This window comes from Diceros bicornis, chromosome 22, assembly GCF_020826845.1.
Source record: "Diceros bicornis minor isolate mBicDic1 chromosome 22, mDicBic1.mat.cur, whole genome shotgun sequence".
In the NCBI taxonomy this organism is placed as follows: domain Eukaryota; kingdom Metazoa; phylum Chordata; class Mammalia; order Perissodactyla; family Rhinocerotidae; genus Diceros; species Diceros bicornis.
The window spans coordinates 4,002,536-4,029,113 of record NC_080761.1 but is presented as its reverse complement, the minus strand read 5'-3'; the positions used below and the strand labels follow the sequence as shown (position 1 = coordinate 4,029,113).

At 42.0% G+C, this 26,578-nt stretch overlaps 2 protein-coding genes across 2 annotated transcripts in view; both read right to left on the bottom strand.

Moving 5' to 3' along the window:
- SLC35D2 (solute carrier family 35 member D2) overlaps window positions 1–1,552 on the bottom strand; it is a 49,711-nt gene extending 48,159 nt beyond the window's left edge. Inside the window, 2 exon segments of the mRNA XM_058565362.1 lie at window positions 517–891; window positions 1,538–1,552. Of these exon segments, the coding sequence (XP_058421345.1) occupies window positions 517–891; window positions 1,538–1,552 (390 nt within the window).
- Window positions 1,553–3,400: 1,848 nt separating this feature from the next.
- ZNF367 (zinc finger protein 367) lies at window positions 3,401–25,665 on the bottom strand. The gene is made up of 5 exons (XM_058565444.1): window positions 24,863–25,665; window positions 12,282–12,432; window positions 9,577–9,696; window positions 8,413–8,551; window positions 3,401–5,926 (listed from the first exon to the last, which is right to left on the bottom strand). The coding sequence occupies exons 1-5, from the start codon at window positions 25,259–25,261 to the stop codon at window positions 5,704–5,706; spliced, it is 1,032 nt and encodes a 343-aa protein (XP_058421427.1). The 5' UTR covers window positions 25,262–25,665; the 3' UTR covers window positions 3,401–5,703.
- Window positions 25,666–26,578: the final 913 nt, after the last annotated feature.

Here is a 26,578-nt window from a genome sequence, read left to right as displayed (position 1 = left end):
CTTGTGTTTTCCATGAACGTGCTGGTACTTGAGAATGACCAAACAACACGAATAAGCCTCTCCGCTTCAGGCCTCATCCGACTGTTGAACAGCTAGGTGTGCACGAAGCCCCGCCCACCTTTCCGGTCACACTCGATCGCTGCGCCAGCGAGTCCGCGGCGCCGCTCTCCCGGCGGGGCGCGGCGCCCTGCAGGAGCGGGCGGTGGGGGCGCCGCCTCTCCGAGGGCAGAGCGACTCTGTAGGTCGCGAAGACGGTCCGGGCCTGTGGCAACGCGCTCACTGTGCGGAGCACACAGCCCCCCGCGTTGGCTCGGAGTCCGCAGACTCCCGGCTCTGTCCCCGCCCGCCCGCTGACCCGGCGCAGCCGAAGTGCACGGAGGGCAGGGCAGCCCCGCGCTCCGCGCCACCTCCCCGCCAGGGACCTCGGGGTCCGGCCAGCCTGGCCCGGCGCGGCACCGGAAAGTCCCGGACAGTCGCTTCCGCGCAGCCGGGCGCCCCCGTGGGCCCTGCCCGGACCCTGCGCCCGCCTCACCGGTAGGTGGTCAGCAGCGCCTCGTTGACCAGCAGGATGAGGAAGGAGCAGGTCCCGTAGAAGAGCGCCGACAGCAGCTGCACCACCCGCAGGGGCAGCTCTGCGGACGCGCCGTCCCCGCCCGCGCCCTCGGCCTGGCAGCCGGCGCTCACGTTCCGCGGCCGCCCCCCGGGCCCCGCTCCGGGCCGCCCCGCCCCGGTTCCGTCCCCGCCCCGGTTCCGTCCCCGCCCCGGTTCCGTCCCCGCCCCGCCGGCCGAGAGCGCGCGGCCGAGACTGGAAGGGCCGCGGCGCGCACCCCGCCTGCCTGCGCCCGGGAGCGCCCAGGGCCGCGCGGAGGAGCGGGGTGGCCGGAGCGGGTCCTAAATGCCCGCGTCTAAGCACCTCCTCCTGACTCGTCACAGGGGACAAGAGAAACCGGCCTGAGAGTGAGAGAGCCCTGCCCCTTCCAGACTGCTCTCTGGGGAGAAACGCTTCAGTTTAAGTCTTAGCGTTTGTTTTGCTTTTTTTCCCTACTTTTTTTTAACATATAATTTAGATACAATGAAATGCAGATTTTACGAGTCCACAATTCGATGTTTTGACAAATGCATACACACATGTAACCACCCAAATCAAAACAGAACATTTCCATCATCCCCAAAATTGCCCTTTGTGCCCCACTGAAGTTAATACCCCCATTCTGATTTCTATTACCGTAGGTTAGATTTGCTTTTTCTAGAATTTCATGTTTCATATAAATTGGGTATGTACTCTTTTAAGCCTTTTGTCGCTAGTTTATTATTTTTGTGTCTCACCCATGTTGTTTCTTTCTTTTCATGGTTGAATAACTACTACCATTTGTTTATCCGTTCACCAGCTGATGGGCACGTTGGTAGTTTCCAGTTTAGGGCTACTGTAAAAATAGCTTCCATGGGGCTGGCCTGGTGGCGCAGTGGTTAAGTGTGCGCGCTCTGCTTCAGCCGCCCCGGGTTGGCAGGTTCGGATCCCAGGGGAACATCGACGCACCAATTGTTGAGCCATGCTGTGGCAGCGTCCCATATAGAGGAAGATGGGCACCGATGTTAGCCCAGGGCCAATCTTCCTCAGCAAAAAGAGGAGGATTGGCATCGGATGTTAGCTCAGGGCTGGTCTTCCTCACCAAAAAAAAAAAGCTTCCATGAACATTCGTGTACAGTCCTTGTATGAACGTATGTTTTCATTTCTCTTCAGCAAACACCCAGGAGTAGAATGGCTAGGAGTGAGGTGGGTGCAAGTCAAGGCTCTTCTCGCCTCTGGGTGCTGCAGGGCAGCTTCTCTCCCAGAGAGCCCATTTCTTTTCTACAGGGATAGCAACCAAGCATCAGTGTCACTGACTAGGGTGCCTGGAAGAAACTCAAAGGTGGGTTTGGAAGCAATTAACTGTTTTTCCAAGCTGTTTCTTTTCCTTTTGTATGTTAGGGAGAGTAACCACCAACCATCCTGAAACTGACCAAGCCTCACCACAAGAGCTATGCCTGTGACCTTTGCCTTATTTTTAATGCAAAGATCTCTCCAGGAGGAGCTTAGGCCTCGTTATGCAGAAGGATTTCTCCAACTGAGCCTGTGCAAGCGAATACATGTCTCTCCCTTTTGAATATTCATTCCCCAACCGAAATAAAAGTTCCTGCTTCCCTTTGGGGACGCCATGACTTTGGAAATGATTCCTCATGGACTCCTCTTTGCCACAAGTACACTTTACTTTGTGAGACAACTTCCACTGGCGTAGAGTCTTATTTAACTCACCAGGAGGCGAGCCCACTTGGTTCGGTAAAACCAAGTGTTTGTTGTCCACATTCATTGAAGGAGAGCCGCCCAGAACTGCCTCTCACCAGTCTACCTACTTTAGTACTTTTTCAAGTTGTGTCCCATATTTCCATTCTAAATCATTAACTTTAAAAATCTGAAATTTTAGCTTTTTAGAAAAGCTAAAGATTTCAAGTTAAATAGAATTTTGAGCCTAACTGTATTGATGCCCATAAAATTGTTTTTCTATTTTAGGCACTGAACAACAAAGAAAACAAACACATCAGACCGTTTTTAAAGTAGAAAATAAATTCATACTCAAGTTGAATCAAAAGATCTGAACTTTAAGTCATTTTGATTAATTTCCTCAGATCAGTTAAGCTTCCAGTGAGTTTCCAAATAAGTTTTGACTGCAAAACAGTAAAGTCACTTTTAACGACAATCATATTTGCACTTAATTGGCTTCTATGACATACTTCAGGGGCCTTAAGTATGTCAAAATCTCATCCTTACTGTTTAAATCACAACTCAACAGAAGAGCTGCTTGTGAAATTCTTTTGTACAAAGCCTGTATGGGCTGAACCTTGCCATTGCAAGTACACGACTCAGGATCTGCCAAAAATAACTAATGAAAAAATTAAATTGATTTGCTTGACTCAGAAAAGTAAACATGCCCTGAGTGGCTTCTTTGGGAGCATACCTTGAATTCAACACATCCTGAATATAAGTGAAATGAAATCCCAGTTCCTGACAACCCTAACGTAAAGCCTTTGATAAGGCCGGCAACAGTTTAATACTTATCTACACCACAGTATTTTTAATATTGTAATAATGAACCAGATGAGGCAGTTAAATGAATATCTATAATCTAAAAGGCCATAATTTCAAAGAAAGAAAAAGCAATTCACACTATGGTTCCAACTAAAGCTAAAAAGATGCCTGGGATGAGACTGGAATGAAATATAAAATGCACCAAAATAATAATGATAGAAGAATATAGTGCTTTAGGGGACATTTCTATCTTTTTAATTTTTTATATCATGGTTATTATATTTTTGATAGGAAAACAAATTATAAAGGGCTCAAGAATAAACATGTACTTTAAACTGTAAATTAAAATAAATTTTTATTCAAAGCATCTTTTAAAATTACAGCATGTTTATTCTTATGCTGTTAACTCTGCCAAACTACAACTTAGCCATATGAAGCATAAAATACTTCAAAAATTTGAATGTAAACCATTTTTAAAACAAAAAGCAGTCTGAAACACCTCAAATTTTAGATGTATTTTGTCCAAGTATTTGTATTTTGCCAATGTATTTTGTCCAAGTATATAGCTTACATCAAAAAAGAACATTTTAAATATTTCTATAGTAAATAGTTGTAATAATTTCTTAAACTTCCAATTATACAAAAAAAAGTTAGTGAATATAACTATTATAGTTGACAAAAGCTGACCAGAGAAACAAACCAACAAAAACCCTTATTTTTGAAGCCTTAAACTTTATTATTTGTGAAATGGCAAGTATGTGTATTTTTTAAATTCTTACTGCCCTTCCTTCTTTAGTTAAGTTCATCAAATTTTAAATTTCCCAAGGCTGATGAGTGTTGCTTTTTATAGTTCATTTAAGTCATATTCGAGAGGAAAAATTCTAGATAAAATGTTGAAACCTAAACCAAGAAAATTCAGATGCTATAGTCTCTCTGTGTATATAAGTGCTCCAAATTAAAATTCTATATACCATATTACAAACAAAACTCTTAGACCATTACAAATATAAATTCTCTTATTACAAAAAAAAATCCCTCAAGATTGGTAATTTACTGTACAGAGGAATTAGACTTTTAAAGTATGTCCTCATCATACACATTATTTGTTACTGTCATTTTTCACACTTTCACTCCTTGTCAAGACATTTACATACCTCCTCTTCCCCATGGCTATGTATTTTAAACTATCTGGGTACTGCAACACACTGGGATTTTTGGATAAAGAAGCCTAATTTTAGATAATGTTTAAACTACATCTGTAGGCTACTACTTCAATTCAAAAAAGAAAAAAAAAATAAGGCACTGAAGAGCCCATATTTCCCCTCTATTATTCTGAGATTTACTCCAATTAAGCAATCTATAAAATTACCATGCTATGCATGTTATTTAATTTCTGCTTAAAACAAAAGCTAAAATGATGGAGGTTTATGCCTACATAAAGGAGGTGAACTGCTCAGCTTTTGATTTTTCTGTTCATGCTTCAGTACATAAGGTGGTGTTTAAAAACTCCATCTATTTAGAAAAATAGTCTAAAACCACCACATGAGTTAACACACTTGCAGTTAAAACTATTCCAGAAGCCTACTTATTTGAGTAGCTAATATTTTCTGCAGTGTTTGACAGCTAAATTTAGTGAACACAAAATAGCTTGGCATGTTATTCTGAAGTAAAGCAAGAAGGTGGCTTTATGCACTGGAAATATAAATAGGAGGCTTCCACTTGCTAATAATTCTAAACAAGCAGTACAATTAAAATTTAGTGTTTGCTAACAAAAGATCTAAAACAGCTCACTACAAAACAACCCTGTAGATGTCCCTTTTATTAATAAAAATCCAATTGCCAAATCTCATTACAGGGCCCATAATATAAAAAAAAAAATACCAATTACCAAGTTACCTAGACTTTGCAAGATTAATCACTCAGTTTCAGCAAATGGGAAATATGAAATGTGCAAAAGTTCCCAAGTTAACAAGCTAGGGATGACAAGTGCTTTTCAAACCTAAACATCATAGTGAGTTGTAAAGCCTCAGAAAGATAGAATACAATTGCTTTTACTCCAATTTTTAAAATTCTGAAGTCCGTAACTTAGAACATCTTCCGAAATAGTCAGTTTTCCATTTCTCTAGTCTTATTAGGCACACTATTATGCAATTTAAAAACGTATATCTTACACGCATTTCTTATACTTTCTTGCTTGCTTCAGTGTTTACAGTATTGTTAAACATACTAACGTACATTGTTAAAAATGATCTCATAAATAATCTATTTCGAGCTTCTTTGGCTACATTTACCATTCTGCTTTTTCATGCAAGTGTCTTATTCAGAAAGTGCTTCCTGTGAGAACTGCTTCCAATGAATGCATTAAACTTGCAAAATCTAGCTTCCCACAATAGGTAGTTTTCTACCCTGTATTATATGTCCCATATTTACAAAATATTTTAAACTTTACAACAAAACCAATACCATATAAAAAAAGTGCAATTCTCTCTCACCCCATATTCTGGGGCAATAACATTCTTCATAAATTTCTACAGAATAGCAGCCTATGATAAGCAAATAAGGTGCTTAGCTTATGCCCAAGGATCTACTTTTTAAGTACGCTGGGCAGTACTTTTGTACAGTGGAAGTCAGTGTTCAGGCTACTGGCGGAGTGGCGCCCCCGTCAGGTTGGCGAGCTCTATGAGAGCGAGGGCTCCGTGCAGGCGCTCCCGCTGCTCCTGCAGACGGCGCTGGGCACCGCTCTTCTCATCGTCCTCCTCATCAGACTGCAGGTATTCCAGAGGGTCCTGCTGCTCCTGATCCGCCTTCTGAACGAGCTTTCCTTTCAAGGTGGGGGTACGCTGCTCTCTTGTTTCCCAATACCTATATGAAATGCATATGCGTTAGTTATATGCTATACATGGCATGCTCAAATGTTTACTTTTTTTTTAAAAAAGGTTCATTACCACACTATTATTTTATGTTTCAGTTTATAAAGTTATAAAGTGATTTCACATACATTACATATATTTCCCATCACAAAGGAAAAAATTCAAATTCAAGATGTTGAGGAACGTGCTCAGATTTCCAAAATCAAAACTGGCAGTTCTGGGTCTCACACTCAACTCTCTAATCACATGTTTTTGCCATTAAACTACAGCTGACTTAAAGATCATATGCTAAATGGATTAAAGTAAAATATAGACAGAGTAGAACAAATAATCATTAGAAACCTATTTATCCTATCCACAGAGGGATGGTGACTTGACAGAGTTAACTATGAAAAACTTTAAACCCATAAAATATGACAAACAATATCTGTAACACATAGAGCTTACTGAAAAATTTAAGAGCACCACCATTATTCTATTACATAGCCAACTGATAATTCACAAAAGAAAATGCAAATGTTCTAACTTTTGGTAACTAAAGAAATGCATATTTAAATGGCAGTACCATTACATATGAAAATGTCCATAAAAGACTTGTATATTAATATTCATAGTGGCTTTATCTGTAATTGCCAAAAACAACCCAAATGCCCATCAACAGAAAAATAAACAAACAAGTTGGGGTATATCCATACAATGGATTACTATTCAGCAATAAAAAGGAATTAATTGTTAATATACTCAACAATGTGGATGAATCTCAAAATAATTACGTTGCGTGAAAGAAGCCAGATAAACAGGAGTACATACTGTATGATTTCATTTGTATAAAACTCTAGAAAATGCAAACTAGTTTATACTAACAGAAAGCAGATCAGTGTTGTTTGGGGAGGAGGAGGGCAGGGAGGGGTGGGAGTGCTGGATGACCAAGGGGCACGAGGAAGCTCTTGGAAGTGATGGACATTTCACATCTTGACTGTGGCAGTGGTTTCACAGTAGTATGCATATGTCAAAACGTATCAAATTGTATATTTTAAATATGTATAATTTATTGTATGTCAATTATACCTCAATAAAGCTGTTCTTAAAACTACATACAAAAAATAATACAACTACTAGATTTCAGGAAATCCAGACTACACAAACTGGAGAAGTTTTGGCAATACTCAGGAGATATAAAGAAGAAATGCACATAGTTCAGTATGGCTTGAAGGACAACTAGAAGAGGCAAATGGCAAAAGAACTTTAGCAAGGTCAGCAGGGACGAGGTACTGAAGGGCTATGAATGCCAAAATAAAGGATTTAGACTTTATACTGATGATCATGTTAGCATTGTAGAAAGATCCCTCTGGCAGCAGCATGAAGAATGGAGAGGGCTGAAGTGGCTGAATTTGAGAGTTGTTAAGGAAGTAGAATCCATATGTTGGTCACTGAGTAAATGGGAGAAAGAGAGGATCAAGACAAAGATGACCAACAAGTTTCTGGCTTGGGCAAAATTAGAGATAATGGGGCAGTGGGGGCCTGCCAGGAGGAAGAGGGAGGGAGGAAGTGATGCAGTAACAAGATAAACATAATCCCTGCCCTTGTGGATTTGCTGTTCAGCAGGGAAGACAGATACTGAAGGAATAAAGAAGTGTGTGATGGAGGTTTTGAAAGGGAAAATACATTTTGTTATAAATGTATCTCTTAAGTGGGTCTAACCTTGTTTGTTTCTAGGGTTGGTAAGTAGGTTAGGGAAGAACTTCCTGAAGTGATAGTTAACCTGACTAAGAAATGAAGAATGAGCAGAGTGGTCAAAAGAAGGCGGGAGCAAGCTCTCCCGGCAGAGGGAGCAGTGAGCACAAAAGCCCGGACACAACAGCGATGGTGGTGCTGGGAATCGAGCAGCCCAGGAGGCTGGAGACAGCTGTGTTGCCAGAGGGAGGCAGAGCCACAGCAGCACAGTGAGGGGTTCCAGACTGGATCCCAAGTGCAGAGGAAGCAGACGAAGCTGAGGACGGACACAATCAGCTGACGCAGGTTTGTATACAAGAGATGACTCCTGATATCAAAACATCCTTTGAGAAAGTTTTTTACTGCCCCCCTTGTTGCTATTAAAAAAATCAAACTGGGTGCTTTTTGGAGCTTTACTCTAGAAGAATCTCTCGACTCTATCCCTGTGATAATCAACACCTATCTAGCTCTAATATACTCAACAACTCAATCTAATATAAAGAAGAAGAAGAGGGGCTGCACGAACGACAAATGAAATAGCATACACATAAAACAATCTTCTCACATGGGGAAAACTTGCTTTAGTTTTCTATCACACACAGATCTTAATAACACTCCTGTGGTTTAAAGAAATAAAGCACCATTTCAAGTTATTTTATAAAATGTGTATAAAAGCAACTTATTTAAAATGAGAGAAGTGTTGAAGCCCCCAGCATCCACCCACACTGGGCAGAATTCTGCAGTGGACACCAGGGAGAGCCTTACTTTGCCAACCACTCAGCAGCAGCCTGGTTGTCCACAGCCTGGTGCTTACTGAGAGCGTCTGTGGGCTCCTCCCGCTTCAGCCTGGCATAAGGGTGCTTCGGACAGTGGCGGTTTGCATGGGTGAATCTGCTTAGGCAGCCTTCAAAACACAGAAGGAAACACTTATCAGAATCTGGACATCCAGTAGACATGGAAAACGTTCAGTTTCACTGGTATCCGAGAAAAGTAAATTAAGACAATGAGATGTAGCACTCTATAACTTGGAGGAAAAAAAAAAAAATCTTAAGCATAGTATTATCACTGCTAGCAAGGGATGGGAAGACGCTTCTTTCACCTTTTGGTCATTGCAATGTAAATGCATTCACCCCCAATGGAAAGTGATTTATTTGCACGAGTCATAAAAATGTTCAAAACCTCTGACCCAGGAATTCCATTCTTAGAATCAATCATAAGGAAATGCCCCAGAAGCTGAACAAAGATTTAAGTAGGAAAACATGCCCCTCAGCTTTGTGGGTAACAAATTTTAAAAACAAATTAAATGTTCAATATTCCAACATTGAGGCAATCATTGTGTATATGCTTAAGCAGATTCATTGGATGCAAAAGTGTGTAGACATTTGTAACAACTGACAATAATCAAGAAAACCACAGAGCTGCAGAACAAAACTACTGAATTTCAAATTTAACTGTGTAAAACTTTGCATGAGAAAAACATCTTAAGACATTGTGATAAGAGATTAAGAAAATCACTTAAGAAGAGTGATAAGAAATTACAAACAGCAGCAATGTTAAGATGGTAAACCTCCCCTTTTACTGAAAATTCAGACGATGCTGTGCTTCCTTCACTTTGATAGTAAAAAGTTTAAAACCAAAATAAAAGCCTACTCTAAAGGCTGTATTAACTTTTATAGATTTTTCTAATGCCTAAAATTGGCTATACTATTTTTAATTGCCCTTTAAGATTTTTATCTAAAAGAATACTTTATTTAAAAATCAATCATTTCCCAGAAATTGAGCATGGATCACAATTAGCAAGGAAGAAAGCTTATGGTGTTTTGTGAAATTTTTATCAAAAATCTCTCCTCCCCAAAAATTCAAGCAAAAGACATTTTAACTTTTAACTCACAACTAGTTGTTCCATAACCTTAACTCCTAACATCATACCATTTTCTGAACAAACGAAAGGTTTCTCCCCGGTGTGAAGACGCTGATGCGTTTTGAGCTGTCCACTTTGAACAAAGGCTTTTCCACAGTCAGGATAGTCACACAGGTAGGGTCTCTCACCTAAGTAGACAGATGCTATATATTATTTCTGAGACAATAAGGTGAAAAAAGGAAGGGACAGGATAGAGAATCAACTTTTATAGTTCATGACTCCAAAGCACAATAAAACATGTCACAGCCTCTGCAGAGCTGCAGTGGAACTCTCATGACAGCACTTCGATGCTATCAAGCAGCTATCCACTTGGAAGCACAGTGAGATTTTCTTTAGGCCTTGAGCTTTTAGGTACCCAGGTTCAAACCCTTGAAGTTATCATCTTTGGCTTATCCCATATTTTTTATCCCCACAATCCAAATCACTAGCTCTTGCTGATACTTTAAGATGTCTCCCATTCCTGCTTTTCCACTGGCAGCGCCTCTCACCTAGAACGAATGCTGGCTGGCTTCTAGTCTCTCCCCCTGCACAGAACACTTGCTTTTGTCATACCAACTACCCCCTAAATCACCCCAAACCCTACTACACTTCTTGAACAAATGAAAATTATCTGCTGACTTTTAAATGGTCCCCTAATATCTGCACTATAGCTACCGGGCTAGGGAGCAAGGTTTATATTTACTTCCCTCCTGGAGACTCATTCCAGCCACGAGACAGTTCCTCATCTTGTTCTACTCCTTGAAAATCCTATCTTCTCTGCCCATTCAAATCTTCCCAATCCTGTAGGCTCTCAATGAAACCCTTCTACCTCCCCCTACCTGCCAATAATTGAACTATGTATCTATCCCCCTTCACTAACTTAGTATCCTTCGTTGTTTATGTATCATGGGACTCTCCTTACACAAAGATGCCCAATACCTTATACTCCACTTTAATTCCTACACACAACATAGTGCTAGGCTCGAGAAAGTGCTCAAAAATGTTGTTCAATCATAATTAAACTTATTATTTCTTGAGAAAAACATTCTTTGATCAACAATTATACACTGGTTCTTCCAATATGACTCAAAGAACAGTAACGAGTCCTGCCTAAATTTCTCATTATTTAGAAATGTACTAAATGGTTATGATAGTTGGACACAAGTAAATAAAACACAGGATATGGGGGGAGAGGGGAACATTTAAAATAGTAAGAAAAAAGCTTTTTACAAAGCACGTGTTATCAGAGCCTAACTATACCTTGCAGACCTCGGGCTCAGTTCCCTGGCAGCCAGCGCAGGAGGCCAAGGTCTGGAAGCATTGGGTGACACACAGTGGGTTAGTGGTAGGTCAGGACTGGGGCTCAGGGATCTCTTCATTATGCCACATAGTCTTGAATCTTATCCACACTAGCCACACATACACTACAGCCTGCGAACCAGCTATTTGGGGGAATTTCAGACTAATTAGATTGAAAAAAATACAAAAATTCTCAAAATCAGATACTTCACTAAGTACTAGTTTTACCGAATGGTACCTAAAGTCAAAGCCTCTTGGCCATCTTAGTTTATAATAATTCAAAATTAAAACTTGACCCTTTTTCATGGAGTTATCTAAGAAAACTATATTCTAGCATATCATTAAAATGGACCTTTTCCAAAACTAAAATGAAAAAAATAAGCAACGGGTAATAACCATAACCATAGTGAAAAAAATAGGGGACTAAGGGTTTAAGGTCCAAGTTCTAGACCAGTCCTGCCCAACAGAAATATAACGTGAACCACTTCCAGGAGCCACATTAAAAACGTAAAAAGAAACAGGTGAAATTGATAATATATTTTATTTAACCCAATATACATAAAATATTATCACTTCGATATGTACTCAATATCAAAAATTATTAAGGATATTGTTTATTATTTTTTTTCATACTAAGTGTATCTTATACACACTTCTCATCTCAATGTAGATAAGCCACATTTCCAGTGCTCAAGAGCTACACGTGCTTCTTACCACACCTGCCAGCCTAGCTCCAGAACTAAGGGTATGAGGGGCTGTAAGGCAGAGGTAATTAGTTTTTGGCACCTCAGTTTCCTCAACTGTAAATTATTAGATACCATTATTAAAACCACAAGGCTCCATCTTCTGGAGCCAACTTTCTCTACGCCAAGAACAAGGGCCTCTCCATGTTGTTTTTTTGCTCTCTCTATGGTATTTAAAATGCAAGTATAATTTCTACACAAATAAAGATGTATGATGGTCTTGGAATAGCTACCTACAATACATTTAATTCTGAAAAATTTTACTTCACCTTAGATTTAATGGCTAGGTCAAATACTCTGATGGTACACTGAGGACTCTAGAAATTCTATTAAAAACTTGATAAGTACTGTTTTAGTATTTGGACTACAAATCAGTTTTAACAATTATACAGACAACTTAAGGGAATATCAAGTAAAATTCCAGTAGGTAGAAGGACAGAACTATATTTAGCAATATCATTCCTGTGACAACTAGAACAATTACCATGATAACTTTAGAAGTCACATAGAACCAATGTTCCGAAAACCATCCGTCCCTACCAAAAGAGAAGATGACTACACAGTGCCTGTTTTAAAAAACCTTACCATTAGGAAATATAAGGCAACTAAATAATTAATTTATTGGCCCAAACATCAAATCAGCTTTCAGTTAAGTATTATTTTTGGCATTCCCTAAAATTTGCTCAGCTTACCCGTGTGAGTCCTTTTGTGAGCCTGGAGCGATTTCTCCCGTGGAAACACCCTATTACAGATGTGACAACGGATTCTGCTGGACGAATGCTCGCCTTCATTTATTAAATCCCGGACAGTATCCGCTCTGGGTCTACCACGTCGGATTCCATCCTGTTAACAATTTGTATGAACATTAATATAATTTCTTGGACTCCTCATTAAAGCAAAATATTGTAATAAATAATTTTAAAAAATCTTTCTTGAGTGACATTGAAAATGGCAGAGTAGGTAGTTCCAAGGGCCCATCCCTCTGCAGATCACTGAAAAATCAAGCAAAAACTATCAGAATCAGCTTTGCCACAATTCCAGAAAACAGTCAGAGACTTACAACTCAGCAAACACTGAATCAAGCAAAAGGCAACTTAAAACAGTAGGAAATCTCAGCAGAGTTTTTACCTGCCATTGCCCCTCCTCCTCCCCCACAGTGGTCTTAAAGACAGCAGCCTTCATTCTCAGCGTGGGAACCTAGTCCCTGGTTCCGGAGAGAGCAGAGCAGACCTTATTCTGAAAGCATTGTGTTTGTCTGTTTTGGCCTGTCTGGGGGCTACCTGAAGGTGCTTGTCTTCGTTTTGCCTGACTTAGAACTCTCTCAGGGTGGAAAAGCACTGCTCAAAAACCTTGTAAGGCAAATAAGAACTTGCTGCTACCTGGGGCAAAAGATTTCAACTGAGGCAAACAAACGGGCCAAAAGCCTGGGAGGAAAAGCTGGGGAGACAGTTTCTTTGGGAATTTAGGGCATTAGAAAGTGCCCATATATCCTAAAGATAGGAATTTAGAAAGCTACACACTTGCCCAGGGTAGGAAGCATACTCAGAAAAGATATGAAAAAACCCTAAGCTTTCACCTGCAGCTGATCTTTAGGCTCAGCATAACAAGGAAATGAAGGCTAAGGCAGAGCTGTAAACAGTCTGGCTAAGCACTCAAGGAGAGCTACAGCAGAGCCATTCTGCAAAGATTAGAAAGTTTTTTCCCTTTCTTTTTTTTGGCTCCAGGCATTCAAGGAAATCTCTCTCAAAATATGAGCTGACCGCAAGCAAGTTAGAGAACAAACACAACAAAAAATAAGAGATTACAAAAATAGTTTAGAAAAGTCACCAAACAACTACACCCCACAGCACACAACAAAAACAAATTCTGAGAAAAACCTGATTTCCAGAGATACCACATTATAATATTCAAAACATACAGTTTTCAACAAAATATTACAAAGCATGCAAAGAAACAAAAGTATGGTCCACACACAGGAGAAATTAATAGAAACAAACCATGAGAAAGCAGACATTGGACTTACTAGACAGAGACTTCAAATAAACTGTCTTCAATATGCTAAATGAAGTAATGGAAACCATGGACAAAGAACAAAGAACACCAGGGGAACACTGTTTCAACAAACAGAGAATATCAATAAAGAAACAGAAATTATAAAAAAAAAAAAAATAGAAATTCTGGAGCTAAAAAGTACAATAACTGAAATGAAAAAAGTCACTAGAGAGTTTTAATGGCAGATATGAACTGGCAGGAAGAAAGAATGAGCAAATTTGAAGATAGGCCAACTGAAATTATCCAGTCTAAGAAACAGAAAGAGAAAAGAATGAACAGAACCTCAGACACTTGTAGGACATCAAGTGTCTTAGTCTGTTTGGGCTGCCATAACAAAATACCATGGACTGGGTTACTGATAAACAAGAGAAATTTATTTCTCATGGTTCTGGAGGCTGGAAAGTCTAAGATCAAGATGCCAACATGGTCAGGTGAGGGCCCTCTTCCTGGTTCATAGCCGGTACCTTCTCGCTGTGTCCTCGTGTGGTAGAAGGGGCAAGGGATCTCTCCAGAGCCTGTTCATAAAGGCACTCATCCCATTCTGAGGGCTCCATCCCCATGACCTAAGCACCTCCTAAAGGCTTTACCTCCTAACACCATCATCTTTGGGGGTCAGGATCTCAACACACAAATTTTGGAGAGATACAAACATTCAGACCATAGCATCAAGCATACCAACATATACATAATTGGAGACCCAGAGGAAAGAGAGAAAAGAGCAGAAGGAATATTTGAAGAAATAAAGGCTGTAAACTTTCCAAATTTGATAAGACACAAGTCTAAACATCCAAAAACCTCAATGAACTTCAAGAAGAATAAATTTCTCAAGAAGAGAGATACATACTGAGACACATTAAATCAAACTATCAAAAGACAAAGACAGAGAGAATCTTGAAAGCAGCAAGAAGAGAAGCAATTCATCACGTACAAGGAGCCCTCAAGATTAACAGTTGATTTCTCAGAAGAAACTATAGAAAGTAGTGGGATGGCATCTTTAAAGTGCCAAAAGGAAAAAAAAAAAAAGGTCAACCAATAATCTTATATTCAACAAAACTATCCTTCAAAAATGAAGAAATTAAGCATTCCCAGATAAACAAAAGCTAAGAGAGCTCGTTGCTAGATTTGCCCTACAATAAATCAAAATGGAGTTTTCAGGCAGAAATGAAAGGACACTAGATAATAACTCAAAGCCATACAAGAAATAAAGAACACCAGTAAAGGCTAACTACATAAACCAGAATTATTTTATTTTTGGCTTGTAACTCTTTGCTTTCCTACATAATTTAAAAGATAAATGCCAAATGTATTAAAAAAAACTATAAATCTATCTTAACAGGAACACAGTATAAGAAGATGTGATTTGTGACAACGATAACAAGAAGGGGGAGGGACGAGCTGTATAGGAGCAGAGATTCTGTATACAAAAACTAGGTGAAGCTAGGTGTTGTTAAGTCAAAATAGATTGTTTTATGTTTAAGAGGTTAATCGAAATTCCCAGGGAAACCACTAAAAAAATAACTAAAAAATAAAAAAGGAAACAAGAAAGGAATGAAAATGGCACATTACAAAAAAAACCAATTGAACACAAAAGAAGGCAGTAATGGACAAATTGAGAAACAAAACAGGTATGACATACAGAAAATAAATAACAAAATTGCAGAAGTAAGCTCTTCCTCATAAGTAATCACTTTAAATGTAAATAGGTTAAATTCTCCTGTTAAAAGTCAGAGATTGGCAGAATGGATTAAAAAAAAATAATCCAACTATATGCTGTCTACAAGCCTCACTTTTGATCCACAAACACAAATAGGTTAAAAGTGAAAGGATGAAAAGAGATAACAATTATAAACATAGACACACCTAAAACAGAGTCCCCAAAATGTATGAAGCAAAAATTGGCAGAATTGAAGGGAGAAAGAGACAGTTCCAAAATAGCTGGAGACTTTCACTTTCAATTAATGGATAGGACATCTAGACAGAAGGTCAACAAAGATATGGAAGACTTGAACAACACTATAAACCAATTAGACCTAACAGATATATACAGAACATTCCACACAAAAACAGTAAAATACACATTTTTCTAAAGTGCACACATAACATTCCCCGGGACAGACCATAAGGTAGGCCACAATGCCAAGTATCAACAAATTTTAAAAGACTGAAATCTTCCAAAGTCTCTTCCCTGACACACATGGAATGAAACTATAAATCAGTTAACAGGAAGGAAAACTAGAAAATTCAAAATATGTGGAAATTAAACAACACACTCTTAAACAGCCAATAGTCAAACAAGAAATCACAAAGGAAACTAAAAAATACTTTGACACAAACGAAAATGAAAATATAACATTTAAAAACTTATGGGATACAGATCTTAGATTGGAAAGCTTAATATAAGATAGCAATGCTACCCAAAGTGATCTGCAGATTCAAAACAATCCCTATGAATATTCCAAAGACCTTTTTTTCAGAAATGGAAAAAGCAGTCCTCCACTCAGATGGAACTGCAAAAGGCTCCAAAGAGCCAAAACATTTAAAAAGGAGAACCAGGAGGACTCATACTTCCCGATTACAAAACTCACTACAAAGCAATGCAGTCAAGACAGTGTGGCACTGGCATACGGAAAGACGTATAGACAAATGAAATAGAATTGAGAGTCAAGAAATAAACCCATATCTATGGCCAATTTATTTTAAGGGTGCCAAGAACACTCAATCGGGAAAGAAGAGTCTCTTCAAAAAATGGTTCTGAGATAACTGGATTTCTACATGCAAAAGAATGAAGTCGGACCCCTACCTTACATAATATACAAAAATTAACCCAAAATGCATCATACACCAAACGTCAGAGCTAAAACTATAAAACTCTTAAAAGAAAACAGGAATAACTCTTCATGACCTTGGATTTGGCAATGGATTCTTAGATATGGCACCAAAAGCATAAGCAACTAAAGAATAAATAAACTGGACTTAATCAAAATTAAAAATATTTGTATATCAAAGGACATTATCAAGAAAGTGAAAAGCCAATCTACAGAATGAGAGATATTTGCAAATCATATATCTGATAAGGGTCTAGTATCCTGAATAAGGAACTTTTACAACTAAACAACAAAAAGGTAACCCAGTTAGAAAAATGGGCAAAGGACTTGAATACACATTTCTCCAAAGTAGTTATACAAACGGCCAGCAAGCCCATGAAAAGATCCTCAACATCTTTAGTCATAAGGGAAATGCAAATCAAAACCACAATGAGGTCAATTATAGCTCAATAAAGCTCAAAGAAAAAAAAATAATTTAATTAAAAAAAAAACACAGGGGGCCACCCAGTGGCACAGCGGTTAAGTGCAAGCCTCCACTTCAGCAGCCCAGGGTTTGCAGGTTCAGGTCCTGGGCGTGCACTGATGCACGGCTTACAGCATCCCATATAAAGTAGAGGAAGATGGGCACAGACGTTAGCCCAGAGCCGGTGTTCCTCAGCAAAAAGAGGAGGATTGGCATGGATGTTAGCTCAGGGCTGATCTTCCTCACAAAAAAAAAAAAAAAAAAAAGTTTCCTGGAAAAATTTAAGGGGCCGGCCCTGTGGCGTAGCAGTTAAGTGCGTGCGCTCCACCGCTGGCGGCCCCGGTTCGGATCCCAGGAGTGCACTGATGCACCGCTTGTGAGGCCATGCTGTGGCAGCGTCCCATATAAAGTGGAGGAAGATGGGCATGGATGTTAGCCCAGGGCCAGTCTTCCTCAGCAAAAAATAAAAAATAAAAAGAGGAGGATTGGCATGGATGTTAGCTCAGCGCTGATCTTCCTCACAAAAAAATAAAAACCCACAATGAAATACCACATCACACCAACTAACTAATACTAAAAAAAAAAAGGGAGGGGAGAAATAGAAGTGTTTTTTGGCAAGGATGTGGAGAAATTGGAACCTTCATACACTCTGGTAGGAATGTAAAGTGGTTTAGCCATTGTGGAAAAGTTTCACAATGTGGTACAATGGTATATACATAGGTACATATACATACACAATGGAATACATATACAATGGAATGTTATTTAGCCACAGAAATGATACATGCTGCAAGGTGAATGAACCTCAGAAACAGAATGCTAAGTGAAAGAAGCCAGATACAAAAGGCCACATATTGCATGATTCTATGTAATGAAATATCTAAAATAGGTTAAGTCCACAGAGACAGAAAACAGATTGGTGTTTTCCAGAGAATGCCTATAGGGGAGAATAGGGAGTCACTGCTTAAAGGACACAGGGCTTTCTTTTGGGGTGATAAAATGTTTTGGAACTTGATATAGGTGGTGGTTGCACAACATTGTGAATTACTAATGTCACTGAATTATACTTTAAAATGGTTAATTTTATGTTATGTGAATTTCAGCTCAGTGGAAAAAAAAACCTAAAGAAATCTGAATATATTATGGACTTTAGTTAATAATAATGTATCAATTTGGTTCATTAACTGTAACAAATGTACCATACAAATGTAAGATATTAGCAACAGGGGGAAACTGGCTGTGTGGTTTATGGGAACTCCCTGCACTGTCTTAACAACATTTCTCTACATCTAAAACTAATCTAAAATATACATTTACTTCTTATTTCCCAGGTAAATTAAATTTTTATACATATAAGTTACACGAAAAAATCATAAAAGGATCATGTACTACACCCAAAATGAAGATGCTTTTACCGATTTCAATATAAAAACCTAAAGCGTTCCAAAAGTTTAAAAACATCAGCCTGAAACCTCAATAACAAGCTACAGCAAAATTCCCTTCAATCAATTTTCACTTTGAAAAAAAAAAAGCTCAATCTCAACATGGATGGGTTATCTTATAGGATAAATCATGTTTAAAAAATTCTTAGGGGGCCAGCCCCGTGGCTTAGTGGTTAAGTGCATGCGCTCCGCTACTGGCGGCCTGGGTTCAGATCCCAGGTGCACATCGATGCACTGCTTGTCTGGCCATGCTGAGGCCGCGTCCCACATACAGCAACTAGAAGGATGTGCAACTATGACATATAACTATCTACTGGGGCTTTGGGGAGAAAAAGGGGAAAAAAAAAAAAAGGAGGAGGATTGGCAATAGATGTTAGCTTAGGGCCGGTCTTTCTCAGCAAAAAGAGGAGGACTGGCATGGATGTTAGCTCAGGGCTGATCTTCCTCACCAAAAAATAAATAAAATAAAATAAAAAATTCTTAGATATTAAAATCTATTTCCACAACAGCCAAGAGGTGGGAGCAATCTAAATGTCAACCGATACATGAATGGGTAAAGGAAATATAATACAATGAAAAATTATTCAGCCTTAAAAGGGGGAAATCCCGCCATATGCTACAACATGGATGACTTTAAGGACATTATGCTAAGTGAACTAAGCCATTCACAAAAGGACAAATACTACATGATTCCACTTATATGAGATATCTAAAGTGGTCAAACTCGTAGAAACAGAAGTAGAATGGTGGTTGCCAGGGTCGTTAAGAAGGAAGAAAAGGGGAGTTCGATGGGTACAGAGCTTCAGTTTTGCAAGCTGAAAAAGTTCTAGAGATCCATTGCACAACAATGTGCCTATGGTTAACACTTAAAAATGGTTAAGATGACAAATGTTATGTGTTTTTTGCCAGATTAAAAAAAAAAAGAATGTGGGAAAGCACTGTGGCAAGTTATATTATTGTAAAAATATTTACTGCCCCTCTCTCACTGTGGGTCCCAGTGAGGCCAACTTGGCCATATGACTTGCTTTGGCCAATAAAATGTGAGTAGAAATTACATGTGTGCCTTCTGAGCAAAAGCTTTAAAAGCCATCACGTGGTTCTACAATCTCTTCTCTCTGCCTTGAGACCTACCTGTCCCAGGTAGGGGATGTTCCTTCTGGGTCCCAGGAAGAACAGGACGAGGAGCACACCTGCAGTCAACCCTCACAGGACATATAACATGAGCCATGTTTAGGGTGAGATTGAGATTTTGAGGCTGAATTCTGCAGCATGCTTTAGCCTAAGCTAACTGACTCAAGCACATTGTTAATGAATATTTGTTGATGGGATAAAGATCTCATTGATTCTTTGTTGGTACTGAGACTGCCAAAAGAGGTACATAATTGATGTCTTTTCCCAAACTTATATAACTCTTTAAGAAGCTTCCATTTATAATGAAGTTAGGAAGTGGCAAGGTCCTAACTGGACCTTGACTTATGTTTACGTTCAAATTAGCAAATCAACATGTGGCAATTATTGGTGGTTAGCAAATACTTTCACCTTTACTTTCTTTACTCCTTGGCTGTGATCCTCACTAGCTACATTTAGCTCTAGTCTTTGTTTCTAAAATTGTTAACCCAGAGTCGGCAAAGAGCGATCTAACCAGGAATAAAATTAGAGAATCCATTGCCATCATTTATTGAGCCACAACAATTGTGTGGATTGTTGCTGGTTATGGCCAATCATGAATAGTTTTAAATTTTGTTTTTAAAATGCAAAATAAATAAACACAGCATCTAGGATCCATAAAAATAGCAGGTGATTCTGTAAAGAAAGAAATGGAACATGAAATGAGGTTAATTAAAAACCTTAGTGATACAACTCCTCTGCCATGAAAGGATCCTTTTCCTAACATTTTTTTTTTTTTTTGCTTGAGGAAGATTCGCCCTGATCTAACATCTGTGCCAATCTTCCTCTATTTTGTATGTAGGTTGCCACCACAGCAATGGCTGACGAGTGGTGTAGGTCCTCGCCCAGGATCGGAACCCGTGAAACCCGGGCCACACAAGCGGAGCACACTGAACTTAACCAGTAGGCCACAGGGCCGGCCCCCTAATATTTCTTAAATACATAAAAACATACTCTTGACTCTATTACAATTTGAAATAACTGATTAGCTCATTAGTATCAAAATTTTAAAATTATCCATTACTATTTTCTCTGTTTCTGGTAAAAAATTTTTAAAAAATTAACAAGCATGTTTAATAGGGAGGGAGATATTAAAAATAAATGTTAACCATTTGGCTCCTTTCCAGTAACTCTAAGATTTTGTTTCAACTACAAACTACACACTTACATTTTCTAAATGAGATATGGAGAGCTGCAAAATACAATATAATACAACATCCTCCACATACAAATAAGGCTTCACTAAGTACATTCTTTCAACTAAGAAAATTAGGCAAGGCAAGTAATCATCTAATGCCCTATATAAATGAATAAAGAGCAAATTTTAACCATACATATAAAAATAAGCAGTGTTACTTAAAGACAACTCTTTTATTTTTGGCCTTAGCAACAAGAAAACCATGTTTCTAGGTACATTTTGACAATAATAGAGTGTTAACTTATCAGCAACTAGATATACCCGTAGCCTAAGAGACAAATATTGTCAAGACTGCTTGATGATTCACAAGAAAAAGTAAGCCTAACAAGAAATTCTAAGACATCTAATTGCTATTAGGTGGCAACTGCTGCAAAATAAGTTTCTTTCTAGTAAGAAAGAAGCAAAATGATTAAATTGCCAAAAATGTTTGCATACTTTAGTAAATTTAATTTTTAAAATAGAATCTCAGTACCTCCAGAAGTTAGATTAGTGATTTTGAAAATGTTTTCTAAAATATTTCATGATAAACGTTTTGAGTTTTCAATGTCAATAACTAATTTTAAAAAGTTACTTAATAAAATTTGGGTTATTTCTCAAGCCATTTAGAATAATGTACACATTTACCTAGGCTTTAGAAAAAGTTATATTCGAACTTGGTATTCATGTGATTACTAAAAAAAAAAAAAAGTCCTTAACACATTTCATACAAAGTAAAATTCAAATAAAGTGCACAAACACAACAAAGAAAGGAAATATAGGTCTCAGAGGGAGACATGTGTACCTTGACAAGAAAATGAGAAAATGTGATCGATCATATTTCCCTTTTTGAATTCAGATTTAGATCCAAATTTCCTATGGCTCACATATCTGCTTCCTAACTCTATCCCCCACCTTGACCTGTCTGCACAACTTTCCAAGTCTTAATTTGCATCTATCTATTGTATTGTGTGTACCCTCATAAAGCATCTCAATTGAGATAAAAGTAGGTATAAATAGCGTGTATTTTATAAGTCTACTTGCATCAGCTTACTATTAAAAAAATAGTAAACCCCTAAAGTCAATTCACACATGATATACACAGGAGCAATATCATGTAGAGATTAAGAGCAAGGGCTCTGGAAGGTCCCAGTCAGTTCTGCCACATACCATATGATGTTAACTAAACTTAACCTTGGAAACTCTTTTCTCTAATTCCTCCTTTTTCATGAGGTAAACAAATTAATTAAAGAATTCAAAACACTCAACACAGGGCCGGCCCCGTGGCTTAGCGGTTAGGTGCCCGAGCTCCACTGCTGGTGGCCCGGGGTTCGGATTCCGGGCGCGCACCGATGCACCGTTTCTCCGGCCATGCTGAGGCCGTGTCCCACATACAGGAACTAGAAGGATGTGCAGCTATGACATACAACTATCTACTGGGGCTTTGGGGGGAAAAATAAATAAATAAATAAAATTATAAAATTACAAAACACTCAACACAAAGCCTGGTGGTTTGCTCTGCCAGGCAATAAATGGTGGCTACTATGTTAAGATGATATGTTTAACACGGTGGTAATAAAAAATTACTATATACTAATCAGCTATTTGTAAGGCTATATGCAGTCTAGATGTTTGAAGTGCTCAGGTGACTGAAAGGGGAAGCAAGATAGGCAGCTGGCAGGTCCTGAAGGATGAATGGTATCTGAGGCTCTGCAGAGAAGTCAAACCACACAAGTCCCACCATGGAGAAGGAACCTCATGAATGCAGTCTGAGTAGAGGGCGCAAGGGTACAAGGTGGGGAGGCTTGGCATATCCTATGGCAGAGGGAAATTAGACCTGCTCCCTTCCCTCCCTGAATTCTACAACCTAGGAGAAGACAGTGCTAAGCAATCTTGTGATAAGGGGCCAAAATAAATTGGTAGATAATAGAAGTTCTCCCCACAGGCAGGAGAGGCAGTGTTGGGCAGGAACAAACAAGAGAGCAAGCAAAAGCTGGCACCGGGGGTGCAGGACACAGATGTTAACAACTCCCTTGGGGGCAGTGGCAACAGACAGTAAGCGAACACAAATAGCTGGCACCAGCTATAGTACAAACTTGTCTCCCATCTTCCCAAAAAGTGAGCAGACTCAGTCAGCATGATGCACATGGAGATAAAGAACTACAAGTACTTTAGAGAAGCACAACAAAGTAAAGGGCGCTGGGACTCATCTCTAGTCCAGAGTATGCTGATCACGATCAAACTAGGGAACGGCCTTAAATAAAGGTGTAGTCCAGACTTTTCCTCCTCAGGATGGGGAAGCTAAATGAATAGATTTTTGGAGCTGTATTTTGATTGCTTCATTGATAAAAGGACAAATTAAAATCAAATCATCTAATAATTTATGAAACACAATATGAAAGACTGTGAGAATAGGGGAAAAAAGTGAGATATAAAAGAGCCTTTTCGCTTTTATATGTTCTTCTTAACTTCTGATATATTTTACCTCTGAAAAGGGGTAGACAAACTGAAAATAAAATTCAAACCCATGCATTGTGTGAGCAGTTTTTAGAAAGGGTTTGCCTGAAGATAAGTCTGTTTTAGGGGAAAAAGAACATATCTATAGATTTTATTTATGTATGATAACATTAATTTTCTTGGATAATCCAAAGTTAGATTGCTAGAATTAAGAATAAAATAAATGCAAAATCTTCCACAAGTATTTGTGCATGTATGCCTTTATGTTGCTCAACTATAATATAACCTAATATATTTTTTAAAAAAAACTACTAAACATGTACATGTTAGCACAGAAAAATATCTAGGCTACGCAGCCACCTTACTAAGGTCTACCTACAGACAGCCAAGTGATTGCTCCCTTCACAGACTCACTCAGCACTTTTATGAATATTTCTACTTCTTGTTCTTTCAAACTTTTACTTAAGTACAGCTTCAAGAGCTGAAGTGTGTCAAAGCACATAGTTTTTATACCTTTATAGTTCTTTAATAACAATGTCAGTAACATAGTGTATCAATTTCCTCAGGGCTCAAACAACACGGAGATTTAACATCTTTGCTACTGCACGTAAAATGATGACCAAACTTGTTTGAATTTATACACAGTATTTGCCAATATAGATGCACTTATCCACTAAGTGATTTACTTGTTTTATTTTTAGCTAACTGCTTATCTTATATGCCACTTAACAAATAGAACCTGAGTATCAACCTTATGTTAGTACCATTCATTCAGTACACAAATAGTCACAGAACACCTTTACTCAGCATTTACAAAGTGTAAGGTATTCAAGTCCAAGAGTCTACCAAGAGAAATGGCCCCGGCCTTCCTGGAGCTTATAGTCTATAGTGGGAAGTAAATAAATGTCAGCAGAGAGGCACCCCGAACACAGGCTCCAGGACCAGGACCCACAAAAACTCCACCAAGGTGCCAGCTCTCCCACTACCTAGTTGTGTGACCTTGGGGAGGTCCCTTCACCAATCTCTCTGGGTCTCAGTTGCCTGATCCGTGAAATGTAGGTTTGAACCAGGTAGTCACACCCTTCCCAGCTCTGAACAGTCTGAAACTGCAGGTAATTCGAGGTCAGCCACCCCAGCGTCCCATTCCACTATGCGCGCTCAGCACCTAGCGAAGTAGTCCTCTGGGTGAAAGAAAGGCAGCGAGGGCCCACTTCCGCGGGGGAAGATGCCCCGCAGTCCCCTCTCGCTCCTGGGCTGTCGCTGCAGGAGATCTCGGCAGGGCCGGGAGTCCGCAGTGAGCGGGCAGAGCTGCGCAGCCCCGCTCTTCCGCACCCGGAGGGACGGCTCCCGGCCCGCGGCCCTGCCCTCGCTCTCCCGCCAGAGAGCACCCGGGCGGCCGCGCTCCCGCCCGCTGCACCTGCTGGCCCCAGGCCTCCGGGCTGCCCCGCCTCCCCCGGCTGGCGTCCCGTCACGTGGCCGTCGCCCCGCCCGCGCCCCCCCGCGAGGGCCCGTTTTTGGCGCGCGACAGTGACGTCGGCATCCTGTCACCCGCCACCGCCCTCGCCCCGGCCGGAGCGACCTCGCGTTTTAAACTCGGCCCCGCCCCGCCCGCCGCGTCCGCGGGCGCTGCCGGCTCCCGTGCCGCGCCGTTAACGGGCCCGCCGCCCCGCGCCCCGCCCGCCCGCCCGCTCACCTTGAGGGGGCCGCTGTCAGGGCTGCTCGCCTCCTCCTCGTCCTCCCCTCCCGAGGCGGCGGCCGAGGCGGAGGGCGGGGGCGCGCCCCGGCCCCGCAGTCCCGGGTGCTCGGCGGCGGCGGGCAGGGCGGCCGAGGCGGCGCCCCCCGCGGCCCCGGGGCTGAGCGTCACGTTGTGCGCGTTCTCCCCCCAGCGCCACGGGTACACCATGAAGTCGCTGAAGCCAGGGCTGGTGGGGACGAGCGGCGGCGGCGGCTCCGGCTCCCCGCCGCACGTGGGCTTGATCGGGGTGGTCCTGATGACCGACACCAGCACCCGCTTCGGGGAGTCGTGGCAGAAGATGACGGGCGGCGGCTGCGGCGGGGTGTCCGCCATCGGCGCCTCCACGCCCCGGATCATCGCCCGGCCTCGATCCGCAGCTCTGGCGGCGCGGCCGCACCCCTGCGCCCGGCTCTAGCCCTGCGCTCCGCTCGCCCGCGCTGCTCCGAGTGGCCGGCGCTCAGTCCCGCCGGCTCATGGCAGGCGGACGCGTCCCGGAACCCTCAGCGCGGCGGCCGGCCCCGGCGGCCCGGCCGGCCCCCAGCCCCGTCAAGCCCGCCTCGCTCCCTGCTCTCCACGCAGGCTGCAGCGACCAGCGGCCGCCCCGCGGTGACAGAAGAGCAGGACGCGCGGCACCGAGCACCGAAAATAACAACCTGCCGCCGCGGTCCCTGCCCCGACTTTTCCCGCGTTACATTTCGCGCCTGGGCGGAACCAATCACCGCGAGGCCCCTGCCGGCTGGCCGCGGCGGCGAGTGACAGGCCGTGCCAGCCAATGGCCGGACCTGGACGGCTTTCCAGCGGAGCGGGGCGGGGCCGGGTTGCGCGCGGGTCCTTTCTGCCGCGCCATTGGCCGCCGCTCTCCTATTTTTTTCTGCCTCAAGGGCCAACTGCGTTCGAAGCTCCGGAGCGGCGCGCAGCATCGGAGTCCCCTCGCCGCCCCCGGAGCGGGCTTCAGGGCTGGGGCGCGGGGGCGGGCAGGCCGGGCGGCAGGAGGGCTGCTGACTGGAGAGGGGCGGGCCGGGGCGGTCGTTGGCCCGGGAGGCGCGCGCCATCCCGCCCCGCCCGCCCGGGACTGTTGGGCTGCGGTTCCCGCGCGCCGGGAGTTTAAAGGGCTGGGCCGGGCCGCCCGCCCCGCCCCACCCCGGCTCCCGCCACCCGCCTTGCGGGACCGCGGCCTTCCTCCCGCACGAGTTTCCGGTAGACGCCCGGCGTTGCGGCTGCCCGGCTGTTGGACTCGCCGTGCATTGGCCCCTCCGCGGCCCCGGCGCCCCCGGCTGAGGTGGGCTTCAGTCCCGGCCCTCGCTTCGCCGGGCCTCGGTTTCCCGTCTGTGTAAAGTGGGGTAGTTAAGGAGGTGATCTCCGAGGTCCCTGTGCTGCTCGCGGTGCCGAGGGGTCAGGAACGCGGGCGTGTGCGCGCCCTCACACCAGGACGTGTGCCCCAAAGACGCCCCGGGGCTCCCCCCGTCCCGGGGCCTTCCCGTCATCCCCGCGTCCGCACCCGGGCCCCGGAGGTTCCGTCATTCCGGACTGTGTGCCGCCCTCGCTCGGGGACCTCAGCCCGCACCAGAGAGATGGGTGCTGGACCACCCGGGAGTCCCAGCCGGACAGTCACCCGCCGAGCGCCGCGGGGCTCGGAAGCAGCGCACAGCGAAGGACAGAGCAAAATGGGATGTC

What these genes read in the sequence shown, in the direction of transcription:
- ZNF367 (XM_058565444.1), bottom strand. Translation starts at nt 25,261, where the DNA reads ATGATCCGGGGCGTGGAGGCGCCGATGGCGGACACCCCGCCGCAGCCG. An exon ending in CTGACAGCGGCCCCCTCAAG is followed by an intron (nt 12,433 to 24,862) that starts GTGAGCGGGCGG and finishes AATTGTTAACAG; the next exon opens with GATGGAATCCGACGTGGTAG. An exon ending in TTTCGTTTGTTCAGAAAATG is followed by an intron (nt 8,552 to 9,576) that starts GTATGATGTTAG and finishes TGTGTTTTGAAG; the next exon opens with GCTGCCTAAGCAGATTCACC.